Source organism: Lepeophtheirus salmonis, chromosome 2, assembly GCF_016086655.4.
Source record: "Lepeophtheirus salmonis chromosome 2, UVic_Lsal_1.4, whole genome shotgun sequence".
NCBI classification, from domain to species: Eukaryota; Metazoa; Arthropoda; class Copepoda; order Siphonostomatoida; family Caligidae; genus Lepeophtheirus; species Lepeophtheirus salmonis.
In genome coordinates, this window is record NC_052132.2 from 3,296,977 (window position 1) to 3,318,915 (window position 21,939).

The window sequence follows — 21,939 nt, forward strand, 5'->3', positions numbered from 1 at the left end:
GTGAAAATGTATTAAGAAAAATTGGTTATAAAAAGGAAAGGCGGTAGTCCTTTGGTGCTAGGATGCATAAGAACTTTCCATCCGAACTCCTGGAGCTTTTGACACGTTATCAAAGATGTATGCGGCCTGGTTTCGCGTTGGTTATGTCTTACTGTCTCCTATTCACCATTGCTGGCAGCTTCTGTTCAATCGCCACCTTCAAACGGCCGAGTTGTTTACAGTAGAGAGGAGGGGAAAAAATTGCTCGAACCACTGTTGTGCAATACGAATCGAAAGAGTATACCTCACAAAATTTCTTAGTTGCTTTTCTTTCTCAGGTGGGAAAAATGTAAAATATGGGGAAAGGCTTCCTTTGAGATAATTCACGACTAAACCGGCCATGTACAATACTTTACGAATGGTTTTGTAGTATATACTTACACCTTTACATCCCCTTATCGTATGATCCGATGTGACCAATAATGAACAAGAAATACTTAGTTAAAAAAAGGGGGGGGGGGACACCAAATTATAATAATAATACCAATATGTAGTTAGATAAAATATTACTCTTTGGGAAATATCATATTGTTCTATTCTTCCTTGCTAAGAAAACCAATACTATGACAGGATCATTCCACGCCAAAACGACTACGCAAGTAACCCAATAATCAGCTGAAGATATGAAAACACAGAAAAAATTAGATCAATAGTTAAATTAGTTTAAGAGAAATTGTCGTCTCTGGTTAGCAAAATAAAATATATTTTATGAAAAAAATAAAGATGTTGAAGTGTGACTAGTCTCTCACTTCACTATCAATAAATCCCTCCATTTTTATTAAATTATGTTCAAAATTTAATAAAGCATGTTAATTCCAAAAAAAGAAAACTGCAGGTCTGTGAAACGAAATCATGCAGAAATAAAACCCCTCAAAAAATAGCTTGCAGTAAATTATATCACAAATTATGAAGGTCTATTTTAGGCACGTGTCAGAAAAGAGTAGAACTTAAATGAAATTTTTGTAAACTACATATACTATTGAAAAATAACAGCCTGAGAATCCAATGGGGTGGACACTTATTTTAAGTTTTGCTTTATGACACTCACAATAAGTAAAATACAGTTGTATTATGTATTCTGTTATTAAAATATATCTAAAAATCATAAAAATAGAGGCTTCAGGCTATTCAGAAGTTGTGTTCTACATACTTTAAAAGTAAGCAGGTTATATAAAGTTTTTAAATGCATATACGGTAATTATTACCGTACTAGATACTTGAGTGTTTAGAATATCTTCATATTTCATAAATGAACGACCACTCTCCATAAAAGAACAATTTAATTTTTGTTAATATCAAATGTATTGAGAATTGCCATTGAATGGGTTTTATTAAGTAAACTCACAGTATTATCGTATAGTTTTGGCTTACGAGAACAATATAAAAAGGATGTTGTTTGTAATTCAAGGGTTTACTATGAGTTGTTATATATATTTAATTCATTTATATGCATATCAGTATATCAATAAGCAATCAATTAGAATTAACTGCTATGTAATATTCTTAATTAATATGAACTAAATGTTCTAAATCGCAAGGGTGGGTCTGCAGTGGACGCAAACACCTGTCCAATGGAACAAACTAGGTCGTTCGAAGGATTATAGATTTTTTTGGGGAGTGGGGGGGAGGGTGGAGTGCTTGGTTTTTGGAATAAATTTTGAAAAAAATTTCAAATATTACATTTTTGGGAATTTTTTTTCAAAAATCCATATTTATTAATAAAAAATAAAATTTATTGGAAATTTTTTGGAAAAGTCAAATTTTTTGGAAAACAAATTCAAAAATCCACAGATATTTACAAAAATTAAATTTTCTGGATAAAAATTTAATAAATTCATAGCTATTTACAAAAATTAAAATTTATGGTAAAAAATTTCAAATATTAAGTTTTACGCTCTGCTTCATACTTTCCCCGAATTCAATAAATTTTACCCATATTTTTTCATGCTGAGCCAAAAACAATTCGAATAAGTTACAAAAATTCCTTTTTTTTTTTTTTTGTGGGTGGGGGGCTACATCCTCCAGCCTATCCCCTGCGGACACCCCCAACAAACTTGGCTCAATCAAACCAATGTCTTATAGATATAAGATTTCAATGTCGATAAGGGTAATAAATACTTTAATTTAGCATATTCAATTAACAATATCTTTAAAACTTTACCTGCCCAAATAAGCATACCAATAAAAGATACTAAGACCTACTTGAATCAACTCGGCTTAAACTAAAGCAGAGTTTAAATGCAATGACGTAATAAGTTCTTAGTTTAAACTTAAGTTAAGTCAAGCTTAACTTGAAGCAATTCAATTTATAAATTCAAATGCATTAATTTAATCAATATTAAAAGAATGCATTTAGAGGGCGCTTGAAAAAGTGAGACTTTTTCAAGGACCAATAACAGGAATTGGGCGGGATATAACAGATCATTAAACAAAAATATTTGTACCCCTCTATAACTTAACTTTAAGCCTTTCTTAATGAGTTGACCAAATTATCATTCAACTCTCTCCTGAAAGATAATCTTATTAAATATAATAAAAATTATCTGTCATTAAGCCTTCAATGGTTCTAATTTTTTTGACCTAAGGAATTGAAAAAAATATATAAGAGATTTTATATAAAAAAAGCTTTTTTTTTTTGTCAAAAGAGCCTTTGGAAATTATTAGCGGATCAGATGTGGTTCACAGACCAAAGGTTACTTAAAACTTTTTTTTTGCATTAATATAAATTAATAATGTATTTTTGAATAGACTGGAATAGTTTTAGGTCTTGAAAAAATTATTTTGAAAAAACGAAAATCAATCATTCAAAAGGACATACTGTGGAAAGTATCATAAACCTTAGTATTTTAAAAGACAACTCAAATATGAACACAGGTTTAAGCTAAATATTTAAAAATGGATTTAACAGTTACTTTGCTTATGGTACAATTTTAAATACCTTGTCTGATCGTAAAAGTGTATTCTCTACCTATTAAAAATGATTAATTTCTTTGATTTGTTCATGTAAATGGTTGACTTCCAGAAGGTCTTCTTTAAATTCTTTAAATGGTTTTTACTAAATAAAAATTTAGACTGTTTTTTGTTGTCAACTGCCAATTTTTCTGCGTTTCCCCTCTCATCAGTTCTCTAATCGTTGATTGGTGGATAATAATTCTACCATTTGGAGGAATAGCCTTACTACTAATTGATTTTAGGTCTTTTTGTTTTAAATGAAACAATAGGTTCAACGGCATGCAAATAATTTATAAGGACTATCTTAATAGTTAGGGATGATTAGAGAATATATTTATTGTTATACATATATTTTGTTTATTCAAAAAATGACTTTACTTCCCATCAATTTCTCACAAGAGTCCTTTAAAAAAACCCAGACAGGAAGCAAGAGAAATTTAAGCTTTCTCAACATGTCTATAGACAACTCATCTTGCGTAATATGTAATGTGACGTCACGAGCTCAATGCTTTCTACATGTTTTCTTTATGGAAAAGATTTGTTTTTTTCCGTCTTATCAACTTATGTCCATATATAATGTAGATTGAGTACGATTCAAATTCAAACAACGAAACAGTTGAGCCCTTTTGGAGAGATAAGAGCAACAACGCATGCTTCTTGTGACGCAATTTATTTGCAAACACTCTGGGAAGTGATCATTGTGGTGAGATAACTACTATAAATGATTTAGTATATTAATCCCACATCATGTTTTGATTCATTTTCGTTGGGTATTCATTTCATATTATGTTCCACTTTCGATTTCACAAATAACCGCTCATTTTTTTCCTCGACGACGAAGCCTCAGACGTCTCGATGAGGTGTATTTTTCTCACTCACTCATTTCCCTCTTCCTTGGATTATGTATGTATGTAGTCAACTCTGTTGTTACTTGTTGGTCCATTATCCAATTATTTACAGCAATCATATTACAGTCCAAGTGACTTATTTTTGAGCTTCAAGGATACGCAAAGGGATCCTCCTCATGTCTGGGAAGAATAAAAAATGAGATTATCAAAGTGAGGGAGTTAGGGGAAGGAGACCAAACGATTCATTGTGTATATTGTTAAATATGTAATATTATGTTCTTCCTAGACGTCTAGAGAAAGTAAGTCTTGTTAGAGTGGTGCTTTGGCGTATTCTATCTACTATTATAAGTATAACAGCACATTAATACAACTACATACATGTAATTCCGACCCCTTTTCCTCTCTTAAAAAGTCTGGCGCGCTTCAAATACACAAGTATTTCTTCCATCACTGGAGAAATACGATAAATGGCTGTGAAATAATGTACATATAAATATATTTATAACTTTTGGAATCCTCATCACTTACATGTCAATCCTCATCCACCTTCTTTCTTCAAGTATGACCATGAAGACAACAGATCCTTGGACGTATCAGTGCGGAAAGTGCGGGCGAGAGTTCAAAACAGCTCATGAAAGGGATCAACATATGATTGCTTGTGGCGCTACACCCTCTGCCGGCTCTGGGCGACGGAAAGATGAAAATAAGTTTGAGTACTCTCAAGGCTTTTGAAGGACCCCCAGAGAGGAATGATCATGATCCTACTCTCCTAAACCAGAAGACTGACACCACCAATTAAAGACTGATTTCATTTAGTTACTCTCAAATATTATGCTATAACATATAATTATTATTTATTACACTATTTTTTTAAACCCCTATTGTTGTTAATGTGCAGTGTTTAAGTATGTGCCTTTGGACTTATTGGAAAAATAAGGATGCCTAACTCCTCGCAAAAATACAAAAACGAAACCTTAATATTGTAAATATTTACATATATAATATTCCTGGTGAGGTCTCAAAGTTATTACATACATTTTTAGTGTGAGCCCCGAAAAGGAATCTAGTTCCTTATTTGATCAGTAATTTTTATCTTTTCTACTCTCACAACCTTATGTTTCATTCCCCTAAAAAATCCTAAATTTCTATGAAATATACATATAATTTCTCATTATAAAATTCTTATGTTATTTATTCGAATATACCCAAATAAATTAGAAATCCATTGTTTTTCACGGTGTTACCTCACTAAGGATGGGTTGCCACATCTATCGTGCGTGTACAGTATACACGTTTAAGGTTTTGGCATGGACCAATGGACAATTAATTTTTAAGAACTTAACATATTATAATCTTCAAGACATCAACAATTCTCCTTTTAAAAATAAAGAGGTTCTGTGATTCAAAATGTGCCTCTTTTTAATAGAAAAACGAAAATTACTAATGTGGTATTATCTCTCCATCAAGCAAGACTCACTTTAAATGAGTTTGAAGATTATATTGTGAAAACTTCTAAGAAAGAAATTGCGTGTACATACATGTGATAAATCACCTAAACACACAAATTTACCATGTTTTTTGGTTGACAACTATCGATTTTTGACTTCTTTTTCTCGTATCAGTGTTCTGAACGCTAAAAATTTCAATTCAAATTAACTTTTGTTTAACTGTGAATCTTTATTCCTATATTATAATAATAATAGTAATTTATTTATTACAATAGTTGAATAATAATTTTTATTTTGAAATAATTGACAAACTGGAACCAACGGATTTTGGCTCTATTTTTCTGTTTTATTTTTGAAGGAAAGGTCGCTATAGACAATAAAGATAACGATGTGTTTAAGGTCAACGTTTTGAATAATTGTTTATTTCATTCGCTTTTGTATAGATTTTTAACTAGAAATTCAAACTATTTTATATTTAATATAAAAGATAAGACATGTAGTACTTGAGGCATTATCTGAAAAATAGTTACACAAATAGATATTGAGTAGTAAATAATCAAATCCATGAATCTGCTAAGAAAATATACATCGTAACTCTACAAGGATAATGTGTAAAATATACATTTTATAAGTGTGTATAATATAATTATAGACAGATTAATTTTAAAAAAATCAAATCATTATAAAGTCATAATATTCTGTATGAATTTACCAAAAAAAAACAAAAAAAAACTCGTCTTTCTGTTTTGATAATAATATTTTTTTGCGGTTATATCAATGTATATAGACATGATGTTGATATGTTTATAGTAGAATGATTCAGCTAAAAAAATCCAGGATTAGCATAGTATGTCACCCAATCTGAGGTAGAAGATATGCGATGATAGATACCAGGTTGTCCGGGCTTTCCACAGGAAAACCCAGCTGATACGATCCCAACGAGTACCCATCGACCATCTCTTTGTTGTACCTGTTGAAACAATTACACATTGATTAAGTCTATTTACTGTATAATATATGGTGTGTACAAGTTGCGATTTCTGTTCTGTTCTAAATTAAGGATTTTTTTTCTTTTTACCAGAAAAATTAATATACTTTTTTTTTTTTACAAAAAGTATAATTCTCAAAATTAAATTTTCTTTAAATAGCTACAGGATTCTTGAAATTTTTCTCCAAAAATGGAATATTTGAAATTATTTTTCCAAAAAAACTAACTTTCTGAGAACAGCTATGGATTTTTGAAATTAAATTTTTTGTCCAAATTTTTTTTTTTTAGAGAATATCTAAAAGGGTTTTAGAAATTTCTTTCTAAAAAATTAAATTTTTTGATACTAGCTATAATTTTTGAATTTTTTTTTCAACGAGTTTAATTTTTTGTGAATAGCTGTAGATTTTTGATATTTTTTTCCAAAAAAATTAATTTTTCAAATTTTTTTTCTTCAACAAGTACGCCATCATTTCATTTTGATCTATTAACATTATACATTATTGTACTATTATATTTTATTACGAGTAATATATATTTGGGGATTTCAACAATAATGTGATATAGAATACATCAGAAATTACATGTATAATTGACCATTCAAAGACCTAGACCAATCTACTTATACAAGTTACAACTTGTACACGGCATATACAAATATAAAATATGGAATTTGATCTTTTAAATTTATTGTGACATCATTAAGGATGATGATAAAGACATGACACTTAGTATTTTAATGTGTTAATTCCAAGAAATTTTATCAAAGTTATATCTCCAAATGTATCTGGACTCAATTTTAAGGAAAATAAGAGCTGTTCCTATGTGATGATCACTCTAAACTAATAAAGTCAAATGAATACATGACTTTATTAATTTAAAGAGATAAAAACAGTTAGTTTTTAAACTTATTTCGTGTTTTTTCTCTCAAATAATAAGTCCACACTCTACAAATAGAGGCGCAAAATTATGCATAAAATTAAAAATAAATCGATTTTCTAAGGAATTCTCAAACATTTGATAATAAAGATGATTTGATTCAAGTTGAACTATGAGTAAATTTCCTGGAAGTCATATTCTTTATCAGAAACAACATATGATCGAAATATAATTATTGACATTCATTTAAAGATACATAAGATGAAGACTACCTCAAAAAAATCATTATTTTTTCATAAAAAAAAAAAAAAATGGTAAAATATTAACCATCTATCGAACTCTAATTCAATTTTATTTGGAGTCAACCATAACGGAACTTTAATTCATGTCGACAACACAACCTCTTGTTATTTAATTTGAAAAAAAAAACATGTTAGTCGCTAATGGATAATAATAATAATGAATATTTTCCAATAAAATGGTACAATTAATTATTATCCATTTAATTAATTAAATTAAAAAAAAGTTCGGTTTCAGCATATATAATACGGGTTTCATTTATAAAAGAGTATTTGGTTCTAGAAGGTCTAGTTCAGCTGCAATAGTAATTTGAACTTTTTTTAAGACGAAATATATCGAAGTTAAGGATTGAAATTTCATAAGATTTTGAATTATATTGTTTAAAAAAGGAAATAAATAATTTCAAATATAAATGAGAAAGCAATGCATACTTTTAATATACAAGGTCGACGGAAAGTCCTGTTAAATGAACTTTATTTAATATATGTATATTTAACGTTGCAAGTTATTACTTGTTAACTCTAGTTAAGTCAAAACTAGATCAAAACAAACAGTTTTGAATAAAATAACAGTCTTGTTAACCACAATGGAAGCCAAGAGAGAGGCAATAATCAAGGAGTACCTGAAGTACCCATATGCTCATCAAATAAAGATTGAGAGGTACGGGGAGACCAGGGTACCAAGGTCAAAAAGGACGCCCAGAGTCGTCAAGGCAAGGATTGCAAGCAATCGGAGGAGGAACCTCAACATGATGGCCAAAGATTTCAACATGGGTGCAACAACAATGAGAGACCTTATCCGGGATAACCTTGGGATGTATCCCTACAAATTGAAGAAGCAACAGCGCCTGTCAAGCGAGGTCAATCGAAAATACATGAGAGAAGCAATGTCATTACTCAGGAGCTGAAGAATGGCACGGCTTCTCACATTGTGTTCAGTAATTAGAAGAACTTCAGGGTAGAACAGGATTTTAAGCCCCAAAATGATCGGATTCTGGCCAAAAAAGGTAGGCTGGGTTACCATGGAGTCAACATAGTGCAGAAGCCACAGTCTGTGATGGTTTGGGTGGCCATGATTGAGAAAGGGAAGTCCTCCTTGGTTTTGTGCCGGTGTGTTGAAGATCAACACAAAGGAGTACATCAGCATCATCCTAGAGGAAGGTTCTCGTTCCCTGGGCCCAACAGCACTTCCAGCATGAGCCATAGATCTTCGAAAAGCATAGTGCCCCACCCATCTCATCCAGAGAGACGCAGCAGTTGTGTGAGTTCAATTTGAGTGGTTTCAGGGGCAAGACAGTCTGCCCCTATTCATCCAGCCCCGACTTAAATATCACTGATTTCTCCATGTGTCTGTTCTTGAGAGGAGAGCTTGTGTAACCCACAGCAAGAAATTGGATGACCCGAAGGCCAAATGGTAGGTGCCTAGGACTCGATCCCCATGTACATGGTGCGTGCAGCATGCAAATCTGTTCCAGAGAGACTTCGGGATGTGGTCAAGGCTAAGGGTGACCATTTCGAATAAAAGTTTTGTCACATGTTTTTGGAACTTGTGTCGGCCTATGTCTATAATTATATTCAAATTATGGAGTTAGTTGGATCATTAGTACTTTAATAAAAGTTTAGCAGAACTTCCGTGGATCTTTTGGATTTTATTTAATCTCTTAATGATTTTTTCTCAATAAAATTGAAGACAAATCAATACTGCTGCTGAATTTGACCTTTTAAAACCAAACACTCTTTCGTTAATTCGTTATTTACTCTTCAAATACGTTCCTTTGGTGTAAAAACAATTGAAAGTAACGGAGCCGATATATCTTTTCATACAAAACATTTAAAAAGTATGGATGTTTAACTTTTAAATATAATCCCATATTTGAAAACAACATAAAATTTTGCAAAATAAACACTAACTTTTATCTAAGTTATTTATTTATTAATTTTTTTTCATACTCATAAGTTGTCTTAAAGCCATAAAAAGGGTAAAATACTCAAAAAAAAAAAAGAAGAGATTTGATACGAAAAAACAATTAACAGATTATTAATCAGCACGTCAAGTACACTTTAGAGTTGAAATTTTTTTTTATGGACTTGTGTTATCCATTAGCAATTTAAATGTTATTACGCCTATCTAAATTACTATTTAGCAAGTTGTTAATAAATTGAGTCGTAAAAGATATCACCATATGATATTCATATTATTACTAATAAATCATTATTTATGTCAATAATAAATATTTGCCCTCAAAATAATCAGGATAGGATATCTCTATTCAACAAAACCTCTCTTCAATCAGATTTGAAGCTTACATATTATGAACAACATAGACATTTGTTATCAATATTAAGTAACTGACTTACCATTAAAGGTCCACCTGAGTCTCCTTTGCAAGAATCCTTTCCCCCCTGCCGATATCCAGCACACACCATTTCGGGCCAAATTTTTATCTGAAAATAAAGTAAATGAATTTACAAGATTGAGAAATGGATCCCTCAATAAACATTTAATTTGAATTAAATGTACATAACATTACAAAATAGCCAATTTTAAAACCCGTAATGGCCAGCAAAAGATAAGTTTTTTCATGAATAAGTTTATATATGTTGCAAATTGTTTCCACAAATATATCACAATTGTAGTCATTGGAGTATTATCAAAGTATTTTTTTTTTAATTTTCTGCAAGATAAAATTTTTTTCCAAAAATTTAATATTACATTTATTTTCAAAAAATGTAATATTTGAAATATAATTTTGGAATCTTTTTTCTAAAAAAAAATAATTTTATGTGAATAGCTAAGGATTTTGTCATTTTTTGCAAAAATTTAATATTTTTTTATTTTTAGTTTAATGTTTTTAGAATCGCTATGGATTTTTAAAATTTTGTTCCAAAAATTTTAAAATTTTACATTATTTTAGAAAAAAATTAATTTTTTTGAAGAGCTTTAAATTTTTTTGAATTTTTTCCCAAAAAGTTTAATATTTTAAACTCCCTTCGAAAAAAATTCATTTTTGTGAACAACTATGGGTTTTTGAATTTTTTTTCCAAAAAAAACCTAGTCCCCCTGAAGCCCCTGATTTAGCACCCACTTTTCTTCCTTTTTATTATTATTAAGTAGTAACTTTTTTATTTTCGAAAATATTTATGAAGAAAAGTACAATAGTAATAAAAAGGGATCAATTTTATGCATGCTTAATGAGTGCGAAAGGACTTCCGTGAACCCACCTCTCATGACCATACTAGCCATCAATAAAATAAGATTAAATCCACAGTTAATAAATTCTCAGAAAAATTGAATATAACATCTCAAAATCTTGGTATATTGATTAAGAAAATTTAGCATGGAAAATATTAATGGTTCTTGGATAATTATATTTTTTTGTTTCTCAAGTGTTAATTCGAAAAAATATCAACCAATTAATCTCTTATTAGCTTTTAGGGGCCTATATAATTCGTATTGCCTTCAAAATATCAATATCGTTTGGGTTACAATACATATCTGTTAGAAAAAGTAAAAATATTTGTTTTATTGAATAACGTTTTCATGGTCATTCTACACATTGATTTATGCATCACAAAACCTATTATCAAAAAATATATATGCAATACGGTCTATAAAATAAAATTATCAATTAATTTCATAACCGAAGAACAAAGGAAATTCATACATCATACATAATTGAGACTCATTGATATAGAAGCTATGAATAAGGTACTTACATTGAAGCCCTTATCTTTATGCCATGTCTCACATCTCTCATTGTCTAATACAGGTACATTGACTACTTGAAGAACACTAGGTCTTTTGATTTCTGGAAGAAGGAACGGTATAAGAGGCCCAGCGACGTCATCAGGGATGAGAGCTCCCCAACCAGCTACGTAGGCATTTGTTCCAGGAGCAGGATCTCTTCCAGCCTCTGGTAAACATATGGGGGCTATATGAGGAGCATATTGTACGGGACGATCAATAGTTAGAACTGCAACGTCATATCTTAAAAAAAAGTTATGTAACACAATTAATAAAATATTTTCTTCTTCTTAGTCAATACTACTCACCGATCCGCTGCAGGGCTAAACTGGAACCTTGGATGCACAACAGCCCGGGTAACTCTAAATTTTTCACTTGGATATGGTTCATTTGCTAATTTCAAATGATATTCACCCAATGTCACTGTTAAACTGGAAAGAGGCTTATTTTTGACACAATGACCCGCAGTGACCACATGTCTCCGGTTAATAAGAACCCCCCCACATTTCCCCTTTCCAATTCGTATTAAAGCTTGCCATGGGAAGCTTCCAAAACCTGCTGGCTTTCCGTCTAACACACGACGATTGGCAGTTAGTTCAACCGGTCGACCACAATGTGGATCATTAACAACTGGACCATAACGTGATCCCAAAAACTGAAAGAAGATAAAAATTAACTGATTAACAATTAATATATTATTATTGATTTGACACACGCAAAAACTATTATTTCAACCATTCTCAAAGTTTAAAATTTGAATGTTTGGAAAATTTTATCGACAATAAGTTTTAATAGGATGTCATTGCATGTCTAAAGGCATGCATCAATTCAGTTTTACTATAAAATTCAGCATAGGAGGTAGAACTGTCGGAACCAGAATGATTATTTGATCTATTGATTATTGTAGAATATATAGAATATGCGAAAACTGGTCACCAGTTCAATAAAAATAGGAATAACTTTAAAATACCAAAAAACACAGATCAAAACCAAGATTTTGATACAAAAGACCTTATATATTCAGATCAGGACCCAAAAAATAGTAAAAATCACATCTAAAACACCGTATTGAATTGTTATTCAGTGTGAAGTTTTCAAAGGCAACCTCAAGTCTAGCCCTAGTAAATTTGGTTGAACTTTGACAAAAGCCAGTTTGAAAAGGGAACATAAGAATAAAATCAAGAATAATATTAAAAACAGTATTATCTTGCTTTTAGCACCAATAACCTAAAAATATATAATATTCGGTTTGGGCACCGAGAATCAAAAACTTATGGAAATTGCCCCAATATATTTTTTTAAGAACCGAAACTATTTGGATCTAAAATTAGAGTCCGAAATTGCATTAATTAAATTCGTATATATTTTTTCACATTATTGAAATTACATAAATAATATTGTAGTACGATTATTATTGGGGGATGTAAATGGCGTATATGCTTGCAATGTCCTACATATGTACTCGTTAATGAGTGGATATTTATTCTTACGTAATCATCTTCTTGCAATCACAAATGTAATTATAATATTTCAATGACAAAGCATTTATTTTCATTCCAGCATCCGTGAAATCTCTCTATTGTTTATTTCGTCTTTTCTTCTTAAAAAGTCATGTTTAGCAATGATAATCCTGATTCATGACAACGTTCTTATTATTAAGATATAATATTAGTCATCACACTATTACTATCATATGTAGTATGCTACTTTTCAAGGACTCGACTAAGAATAAAAGAAATTTGTTACAAGAAGGTATCTACTAATAAGTGGTCCATTGAAATCTCCAGGCGTCTCCAGGACCACCGTCTACGTCGCACAGTGCTTTATTTCCCTAAAAATGCTGCCAAAACTATAAAATTGATATTATATATTTATTTTTACAATTCCAGTTGTAATTTAAGTTTTATATAACTTATTTATCAAAAATACTTTAACTTCAACAGATTTCATATCCTTTTTAATACATTTATCTTTATATTTATAAAAATAATTGAAATATAATTTATTTGTTGATACAGGGAAAATACACGAAAAAATATATATAATCTTCCTCATCAGATTCAGCGTTCACTTTATCATTATAAATATTGATTTAGTATCTGCCAATAACTTTTGTTTATTTCATTTATAATTATATTTTCGAAGGTGAGATATTCAAGGGTTACTTCATATAAGAATATGGTGAATCTGATCTGTAAGGGAATTAATTCTTGATGATTTTCTTGAATGATTAAGTTTGGCATTTCTAATTTCTTTATTTAATTCTTCTCCAGTTTCTTCAAAATAAAACCCAATTAGAATAACAAATGACTCAATTACTTTTTTTCATGCATAAAGACTTCATTGATAGAGGAATACATAATGTATGTAGAAATATTGGTTGACTGACTAGAGGAGGGGAACATGTACATTATAAAGGTTATCGTCCCAAAATAAAAATTGAGATAGGAAAGATTTAACCATGACGAAAGTTGCGTCAAGTTATGTCTTGACAATAAAAAATGGAACGTAGATACATATATTTTTGGAAACCCTACTTTTTATATCAAACAGTGCGCGCGCAACCCTTTATTGCTTCTTGATCCCTTGGAAATCCCTTGAGAATTTTTTTAATAGTATAAGATATTCATTATATGATAATACACATATTTTTTACAATTTTAATTTTCTAAAAAGACACAACAAAAAAAATAGTTACTTCATATAGAAACCTTTGAGAGCCAAATGGGTGGGGAAAGAGGTCTGGGAGGCGCCCCCTCTCAAAAAAAAAAAAAAATATTTATCTTTGTTCATTACTATTTTGAAAATGCAAATTTCGATATCGGATAAATCCTTGGTATCTCAATTTTTGTTTTGAATGATGATACCCTCTAGATTGTTCTATCTTGGAGTACACTATCAGTAAAGGACTTATTTTAGAAAAGTTCCCAATATGCGAGGTTTTTTTATTTTATACTCTTCATTAATGATGTATCTAATTAACCTCATTAAGATTTTTTTTGTGCACACTTGTTCTTCTATACTAAAACATTAGATAAATATATAATTTTATGTATTTATATAATAAAAATAGTAAAATTTTCAAAAAACTGGGTTTCACACCAGTTTGTCCAGAGTGCTATAAAAAAGTCGGTCGAAAGAGCCTTGTGCCAAAATTAGGTGCTCCCTCAAACGAAAAAAATATACGCCTAGGGGCTTGCAGTGATGAAAAGGTTGGGAATGACTTATATAATTAGTGTTCTGAACGTTGATTGGTTAAAAAATTCAAATTAGCTCATATGTTAAGCTGTGAACAATACACAACAACTATAATTGAATAATTTTTAAATTAAAATTAGGGAAAAGTTAGCTAATAACTGATTATTAGAATTATTAGCATGATAATCTGAATCGTTAAAAGTACACCAACGGTCATTACTATACTCATAATTCCCCATAATCTCATTCTATTCATGAATTTAGTAGAGGAAACATGCGTGCAGATATCTTCAATGTTCTTGCATCGAAGAAGCTGCAATTGGGGGGCTTCAAGCCCTAGGACTCCTTCCATTGTTCGTGCGGCAGGTTTTGTCAGGAAGTATAGCGTGCAGGCATCCCCTGGTATAGGTGTTCCCGGGCATCTTGCATCTAAACGTTCAGTTGTAGATTGGTATAGTTTTTTCCGTGAAATTTGTACAAATATTTTGAAACCCATCCTGTAAGGTCAGGTCGGCCTGGGCACGTTGTTGGGATCCACGAGTCAAGTTCGAAAGGACGAAGTATCATAGAGGTAGACACCAAGTAGGGCACTGGGTTTTTAGGGGGGTTGATAGAAACAGTGGGGATTGTTTCATGGTTGAGGTCGAAAACCGAACAGCGGCTACTCTGTTGCAACTTATTGCAAAGTACGTCGAACCCGGAACTACTGTCAAGATAAATTATGTGGACCCCTTGACTGGAGCTCATACTCAGACTATTGAGTCTTTGTGGAGTCGAGTCAAGGACATGATGCGTAAGCTAGGTGTTTCCAACACTTCAAGAGATCTCTTTCCCACCTATCTCCCAGAGTATATGTGGCGAAATAAATTCTTTAAGTATAAAGTTTTTGATCACATTTTGGATCATATTATTGAGCTATATCCACTATAAGTGTCTGTACGAGTAAAGTGATTGAAGAGAAAACACAGATTAGTAACTATTGCTTCTCTGAACCTCTGACAATCACACAAAAAAAATAAGGAGTTGAATACTGGATAATTTAAAGGTAAGCATAAATCATGTTGTTGCTTTACATAGAATATATATTCTTTTATCTCAATGGGTGAATTATATTGGATATTTATCGGAAGTGGCCTTAAGGATATTATAGAAAAAATCTGCTTGTTATTATGGATATATATTTTAAACGTCTATCTTTCTTTACTTATTTAATTTAAATATTATGATACAAATAAAACTTTAATATATATATATCAAAAATTGTTATTTTATTTATATCAGGATGGGGGAAGTGGGCGCTAAAAAATATCTTGGGTTTATATTGAAAACATATAAATTAATATAATTCATTCTTAGCTACTTAATTGATTCATATTCAGTCCTGGGATTAATCTAACACTACTAATTGATGAGTATTATATGGTAAATTATAAAGTTTTAATGCCCATATTTATATGACTCCTAAATACATCATAAATGCGTAATTTTAACAGATCTAAATGGAAGGAGAGCAGCCTCAGCCTCTTTAATTGGTAATTAAAATGATATATGTTCAAATTAAATAAGGGATTATACGATAAATAAATTGCAACTCGAACACAACATATGTACTTTTGTATTAACACTTTTGTTTTAATTAGGTGTTAAGCGTATTGATTCCCATTAACTTGAAGTATGCAATATATTTTACTTAAAATATGAACAACAAAAAATTTACAATTAAAAATAATATTAATCTGATTATTTACGCTTCACTTCTCTCCTTATCCGGAAGAATTACATTCTATATACATATACAAAAATGACTTGTCAAACTTCCCATAATTAGGATTTTTCTAAAGGATGAAAATGTTTTATTTCCTGTTATCACTCTTTAATGACTCAATACTATCCTTGAAAAAGAGTAGGTTGAACATTACATACTATAGGAAATATGTAATGATTTGTACTATGAAAATATACAAAATCCATGAGAGATTTGTGGTTTAATATGTATATTGAAGAATGTACAAATATAATTTATGGCTGCAATTATGTACGCTTTGTTTTAACATTAACATATTTAGTGCATGTATAGTATTGACATTGTGACGTATGATAAATATTGTACATAATATAAATTAAACAAACACTTTGTTTAGTCATACTTTTTGATAAAATGAAAGATCTTTTCAAAGTATCTTTAAAATACATGATATGCATTTTTTTCTAGCATCTTTTATTCAAAAATTAATATACTTTATATCGATATACGCACTTTTACGATTCAAAGCTAGAATTATATTAAATAGAAAACACTGATATCACTTATCATCCCATTAATTGACTTATTAGATATTAATAAATTCCATATTATCTAAATATTATTTTGAAAGATTACATGATATTTAATATAGAAAAGGTTGTGTGATAAATCAATTATTCCGCAATTGTTCCGAAAATTTTGAGCATGTTCACTCAGTAGTTAAGACTGTAAGTTATATTCGATGAGCAAATTAATTATCTAAATTGTAATAACATAAGTTTAGCAAGTATTGCAAGTTTTAGCAAGAAATATTTTATTCATATAAGTTCATTGGTCTAATTATTTATTTACTATCATAAAACCACTAATAAAGCTTCATAATCATCAAACGGTTCGTGCTTATGATATAAAGAGCAGATTGTTTTAACACACAATAAGTTTTATTCATTGTGATCCAATCTATTTACTTCCCAAGATCGTAATATATAGTTATAAGTTACTTTTACTATATCTTGTCGATCTATTAAAGTTTGTAGAACATAATTTTTGAGCCATACTTCATAAATAATAGAGTTATATCAATATACTCAAATATGTATATGATTTGACTACTACACTAATGATCCCAAAAAATGACATAAATTGTAAAAGGTCTAAGGAATAATATGAAAAGTTTGTTTGATGTGAGAAATACAAATTGCTTAAATTGTCTCTTGCAAGGAGTCCACTTTCGGAGTGATAGAAGATCGGGAAATATATTTGTTGTATAAAAATATTAGGAAATAAGAATCACTTCATTTCATTGGGAAGAAAGTTTTCGTAATTGTAGTAGACTCAAGTTGAAGTAAATTAAAATAAATACATTGAATGAGCATTGGAATGACATAGTAGAAAAGTATGCAAACATGTTTTCGATATAATAGAGGAAAAATAATTTTCTTACAATAAAACCAATGAAAGAGGAAATAAACACCCTGTCTGCCAAGCTCACCTTAATTTTTTTGTGATTACTTCTATACTGTGAGGAAGAATCTCCACCTCCAATATGATTACTCCCATGATTATTTTCTCGAATCCAACGACTTACAGTCGAGGGTTGAGCACAACAAACCGAGAAGACACCTCCACAAGATCCGGCAACGAATCCCATTTTGAGAAGACAGCTCAGCATAGGACCACAAGTACCGCCTTGGGATCGACAGTGAGAGCTTAGTTCTGGATCATCGAGAAAACTTGTTGTAGTGAATTTCAATGAAGAAACCAGAATAAGTGCGAATATCAATGGTAGGCTGGAATGAATTAAATTACATTAGTACATTTATATGTGGATGCAATACTTAGGACAAAGGTAGTGATTGAAATAATTGAGGACCGTGCACTTTGATTTGTTTAAATGAAATCAACAAATTTATTGAGTAAATCATCAAAATTGAGAGTTTAAAAAAATCAATTCTTTTATAAAGTCTTAAGTGGTATAATAAACAATTTGTTTTTATATAACAAAATATATAAAAAATAACTAAATAAAATAATAGGAACTATTTTTGAAAAGAAGTTAATTGGATAATATTGAGTTATAAACTCCGACGAATGTAATATGAGATCCAGTCTGACGTTTTCGAGATTTGATGATAAATCCCTGGCTGTCCAGCCTTTGCACAGGAATACCCTGCTGACACAAGACCAATTAGGACCCATCGTCCTTTTCTTATGTCTTTGACAACCAGGGGCCCTCCAGAGTCCCCTTGACAAGCATCCCGTTTCCCCTCTTTATAGCCAGCACAAAACATGTCACTAAAAATTCTCACCTAAAAAAATTGGGATTGTGTAAAGATTTGTCGAACGCTAATAGGAGGAACTCACATGAATTCCTTTCTGTCTGTGCCACATTTCACATCGATCACTATTGATAATTCGCACATCCACGGCCTGAAGCTTATTAGGTCTAATCGTGGATGTCGGAGATAGAGCACCCCATCCTGCAACAGTCCCGATTGTTCCCTCTTTATAGACCTCGTTCTTTAAGGGGAGACAAATTGGGGAAATGTGAGGTTGATAGTTTACTCGAGTATTGAGTCTCAAAAGAGCAACGTCATAGCGATCCGCTTGAGGGGTGAAACGATAATAAGGGTGTAATTCAATTTCAGATACACCGTATTTCTCCCTTGGAAGGGGTTCTATTCTTCGATATAAAGTATACTCTCCTAAGTAAACACGAATGGAAGAAGCCTTGGCTGAATTGATGCAATGTCCGGCAGTAACTACATAATATGGACTAATGAGAGCTCCACCACATCTTGAGGTCCCAATTCTAATGAGAGCTTGCCATGGAAAATTTCCAAAACCTGCCTCACTCCCTCCCACTATCCTCCGAGACGAGATTGTGGGCACACCACAACTAGGATCATTCACAACAGGTCCAAAAGGAATATCAGGGGGATCATCATGGACCCCAATGCCATTCCCATATTCATTATTTGTCCAGTAACGAGCACTAGCTCCATAGGAAGACCTTTCGCAGCAATATTGAAACACTGCACCGCAACTTTGCGTTGCAACTCCCCCAGACATCCAACAAGACATTGAGTAACGGCAATCCCCGTCACATTCAGCCTCTAATCCAGGATTGTTTCGCCATAAACGGCTAAGTAGATACGATTCGACAAATAGAGGAAATAGCAAGAGAGAAGCAACAATTGTGGGAAGTGGGTTCTGGAGCATTCCGAAAAATGTATGTTGATCAACTCAAAGGACGAGTATTTTGGAAATAGATTAATGCATCTTAAGATTTCGACTGGTTTCTTTTCTTAATGTAACATTTGTAGTGTTGTTACTCTGTTGCCACCTCTGCAATCACTTCCACTTATTATCTGTTACCATTGCTGATTAATAATGTGTATCTGAAGAAAAAATGTTTAAAGGATACAAAGAGGGTTTGTTCCAACTCTACAAGAGGCTTGGAGGCGTGTTCCCATAGAATAATAAGAATAATAAACCCCGTGAACAACACTTTTTTTCTTAACCCTTTATGGTTGCACACAACAGGTTAACTTGAGTATTCTTATTATAATTTTTTTCTTATAAATACATCGTTAAAAAATATTATTGCTCGTAATAAATGATTGTAAAATTATATATAAATTTGTTAAAGAATCGATTGTATGCTTTAGAGCCAAATTATCTATTAATAATATATATATTTCCTAGGGATTTGGCAAAAATGAAAATATGTACTTTGTTTATTCCTCCAAGTTCAATGATCTTGTTTACGGTTCTATAATAACATCTGTTGACAGACCTCTACATAGGTATGTAGAGGGGATAAAAACACTTAAAACCCTACAATGTTTTATTCTGTATATTAATACAAATATTGGGGGTTTGTGAATGGGTAACTCACGGATATACCCTCGTTTTAAATACATACATTGTAAAGTAAAAAAAACATATGGAAGACGAAAACAATAGTATAGTCTTGGCCCCAGCAAGTGGGAGGTAAGTGTAATAAATTATTAACCATTTGAACCCTTTTCTCCCAAGCTAAGGTAATATTTTAAGTGGCTTCTTAAACACTCACCTTTTTTTATAGATCAAATTGAAAAATTATTGCATAAAAAGAAAGGAAAAAAAATAGGAGGAATTTTGTGGTCAAGATCCGTGTTATCTAATACAAAATTCTTCTCCCACTGGTGTTTTCAAACCGGATCTTGAGCACTCTCTGTAATTTAAATTACATACTATGATTCATTAAAAGGCCAATAATTACAAAGATTCTAGTCTAATGTAACTAAATTATTATTAACAAAGAACTAGTATTGTGTCCATCATTATTCAAGCCTGAAGAATACAGTCCCTTCAAGTCAGTAGAACCGGAACCACAGGGGCCAACTTATTAAGTTTGGTCCTCGTAACTCAACTTTATATTTTCTTTGTTTAATCCATTCAAGCACTGACTAAGTTTCATTGTCAACCTAATTGAGAGTAATGTGGGCTGATCAAGTGTATATAAATATATATTTCTTGATACCTCTCCAGAAAGACATATAAGTTTATAAACAATAGATATAAGAAAATCACTAAAAAATCTTAATTTGGGGAATTCTTTTTAAATTGGATTTCATTAATTTTGCTATGACAGTTCAAGGGCCTGGTTTTTAGACATTTTTTTTGAAAAATAAATCCAAAAATTTCAAAAATTAAATTTTTAGATTTTTTTAGATTTTTTTTAAAATTTCAAAAATTAAATTTGAATTATTAAATTTTTTGAAAAAAAACTAAAAGCTGTTTTTTAAATTTTAAAAAATTTTCGAAAAAAAAATTAAATTTGAATTTTTTTGAAAAATTTTTTTGCCTATTTAAAAATCTCGAAGTATAAAATTTTTCCAAAAACAGCTGTTTACAGAAAATTAAATTTTTTGGAAAAAAATTTAAATATTAAATTTTCCAGTAAAAATTAATTAATTTTTTGTGGAGGCAGCTGACATGAAAATACAATGCAAATATTTTTTATTTAAATGTTACTCAAGATTTAAGACCCAGTAAGCACAATTATAAAAAATTAACTACAAATACTTTGGATACAGTAGTAGCCAAAGTATTTAAAATTCCACTATTTTGGAGTTGGATAAATCCATTGTATGTATAAGTAAAGTTTGTCCCAAGGTTAATCCATAAATTTTGTTTATGATTGAACAAAATCCTACTCTTACAAACGATTACACTTATCAAATATCATCCTAATCTTTCATGATGTATCTACAAAGCCTCTACATCCGTTTGAGTTCATGGTTCTTTTTTGCTACAATCGATTTCGAACTCATCATGTGGTATAGACTTTAAAAAATGCAATTGAATCTCCTTGTGTCTCAAATGTTATACCATACAAAAAAAAAATCCCTTCCGAATTAGTACTAAATATCTTGACTTATTCCAACACAACAAAGGAAATTCCTTGAAACCCCAAATGATTCAGCAAATTACAACACAAAAGAAAATGTTTATATAAGTTCTTCTATATCTACTTATAGATTATATTAGCATTTTTTACATTGTATTGATATTTCAATCGCTTACATATATTGCATTCAGGAAGAATGTGTTGTTCAGTTTTTGAGATATTTTAGAACCCCCATAAATATTACATAGTCATCTCAGAAACACAAAATTGTACACTGTATGTTGTTGTTAGTTGTCCATTTTTTTAAGTCATTTCCTCGTATCAGTGTTCAGAACGTTAATGAGTTGAATTCAATTTTCCTCTTGTTAACTTCTGAACAATTATCCACTATATTATCAAATAAT

General features: G+C 30.8%; 1 protein-coding gene and 1 long non-coding RNA gene across 5 annotated transcripts in view; one reads left to right on the forward strand and one right to left on the reverse strand.

Moving 5' to 3' along the window:
* The first annotated feature begins 3,498 nt into the window (after nucleotides 1-3,498).
* LOC121132591 (uncharacterized) lies at nucleotides 3,499-5,018 on the forward strand. 3 transcript variants are annotated; one of them, XR_005869371.2, is made up of 2 exons: nucleotides 3,499-4,187; nucleotides 4,252-5,018. It is a non-coding gene; the product is annotated as an uncharacterized lncRNA (long non-coding RNA). The 3 variants fall into 3 exon arrangements; XR_005869372.2 differs by having other exon boundaries at nucleotides 3,499-3,694; XR_011784421.1 differs by having other exon boundaries at nucleotides 3,553-3,694; nucleotides 4,400-5,018.
* A 662-nt stretch (nucleotides 5,019-5,680) lies between these two features.
* LOC121132589 (serine protease 33) overlaps nucleotides 5,681-21,939 on the reverse strand; it is a 31,749-nt gene continuing 15,490 nt past the window's right edge. The window contains exons 1-6 of one of the 2 annotated variants that reach the window (XR_011784422.1): nucleotides 18,502-21,853; nucleotides 17,630-18,446; nucleotides 11,504-11,850; nucleotides 11,168-11,438; nucleotides 9,809-9,895; nucleotides 5,681-6,257 (exon numbers count right to left, since the gene is read on the reverse strand). Coding sequence is in view for 1 of the 2 variants with exons in the window: in XM_040728019.2 (XP_040583953.1) it covers nucleotides 6,111-6,257; nucleotides 9,809-9,895; nucleotides 11,168-11,438; nucleotides 11,504-11,850; nucleotides 17,630-17,927 (1,150 nt within the window). In the remaining variant the exon portion in view is untranslated. Of the gene's footprint in view, nucleotides 6,258-9,808; nucleotides 9,896-11,167; nucleotides 11,439-11,503; nucleotides 11,851-17,629; nucleotides 18,447-18,501; nucleotides 21,854-21,939 lie in introns of those variants that run through there. The other variant, XM_040728019.2, reaches the window with a different exon arrangement.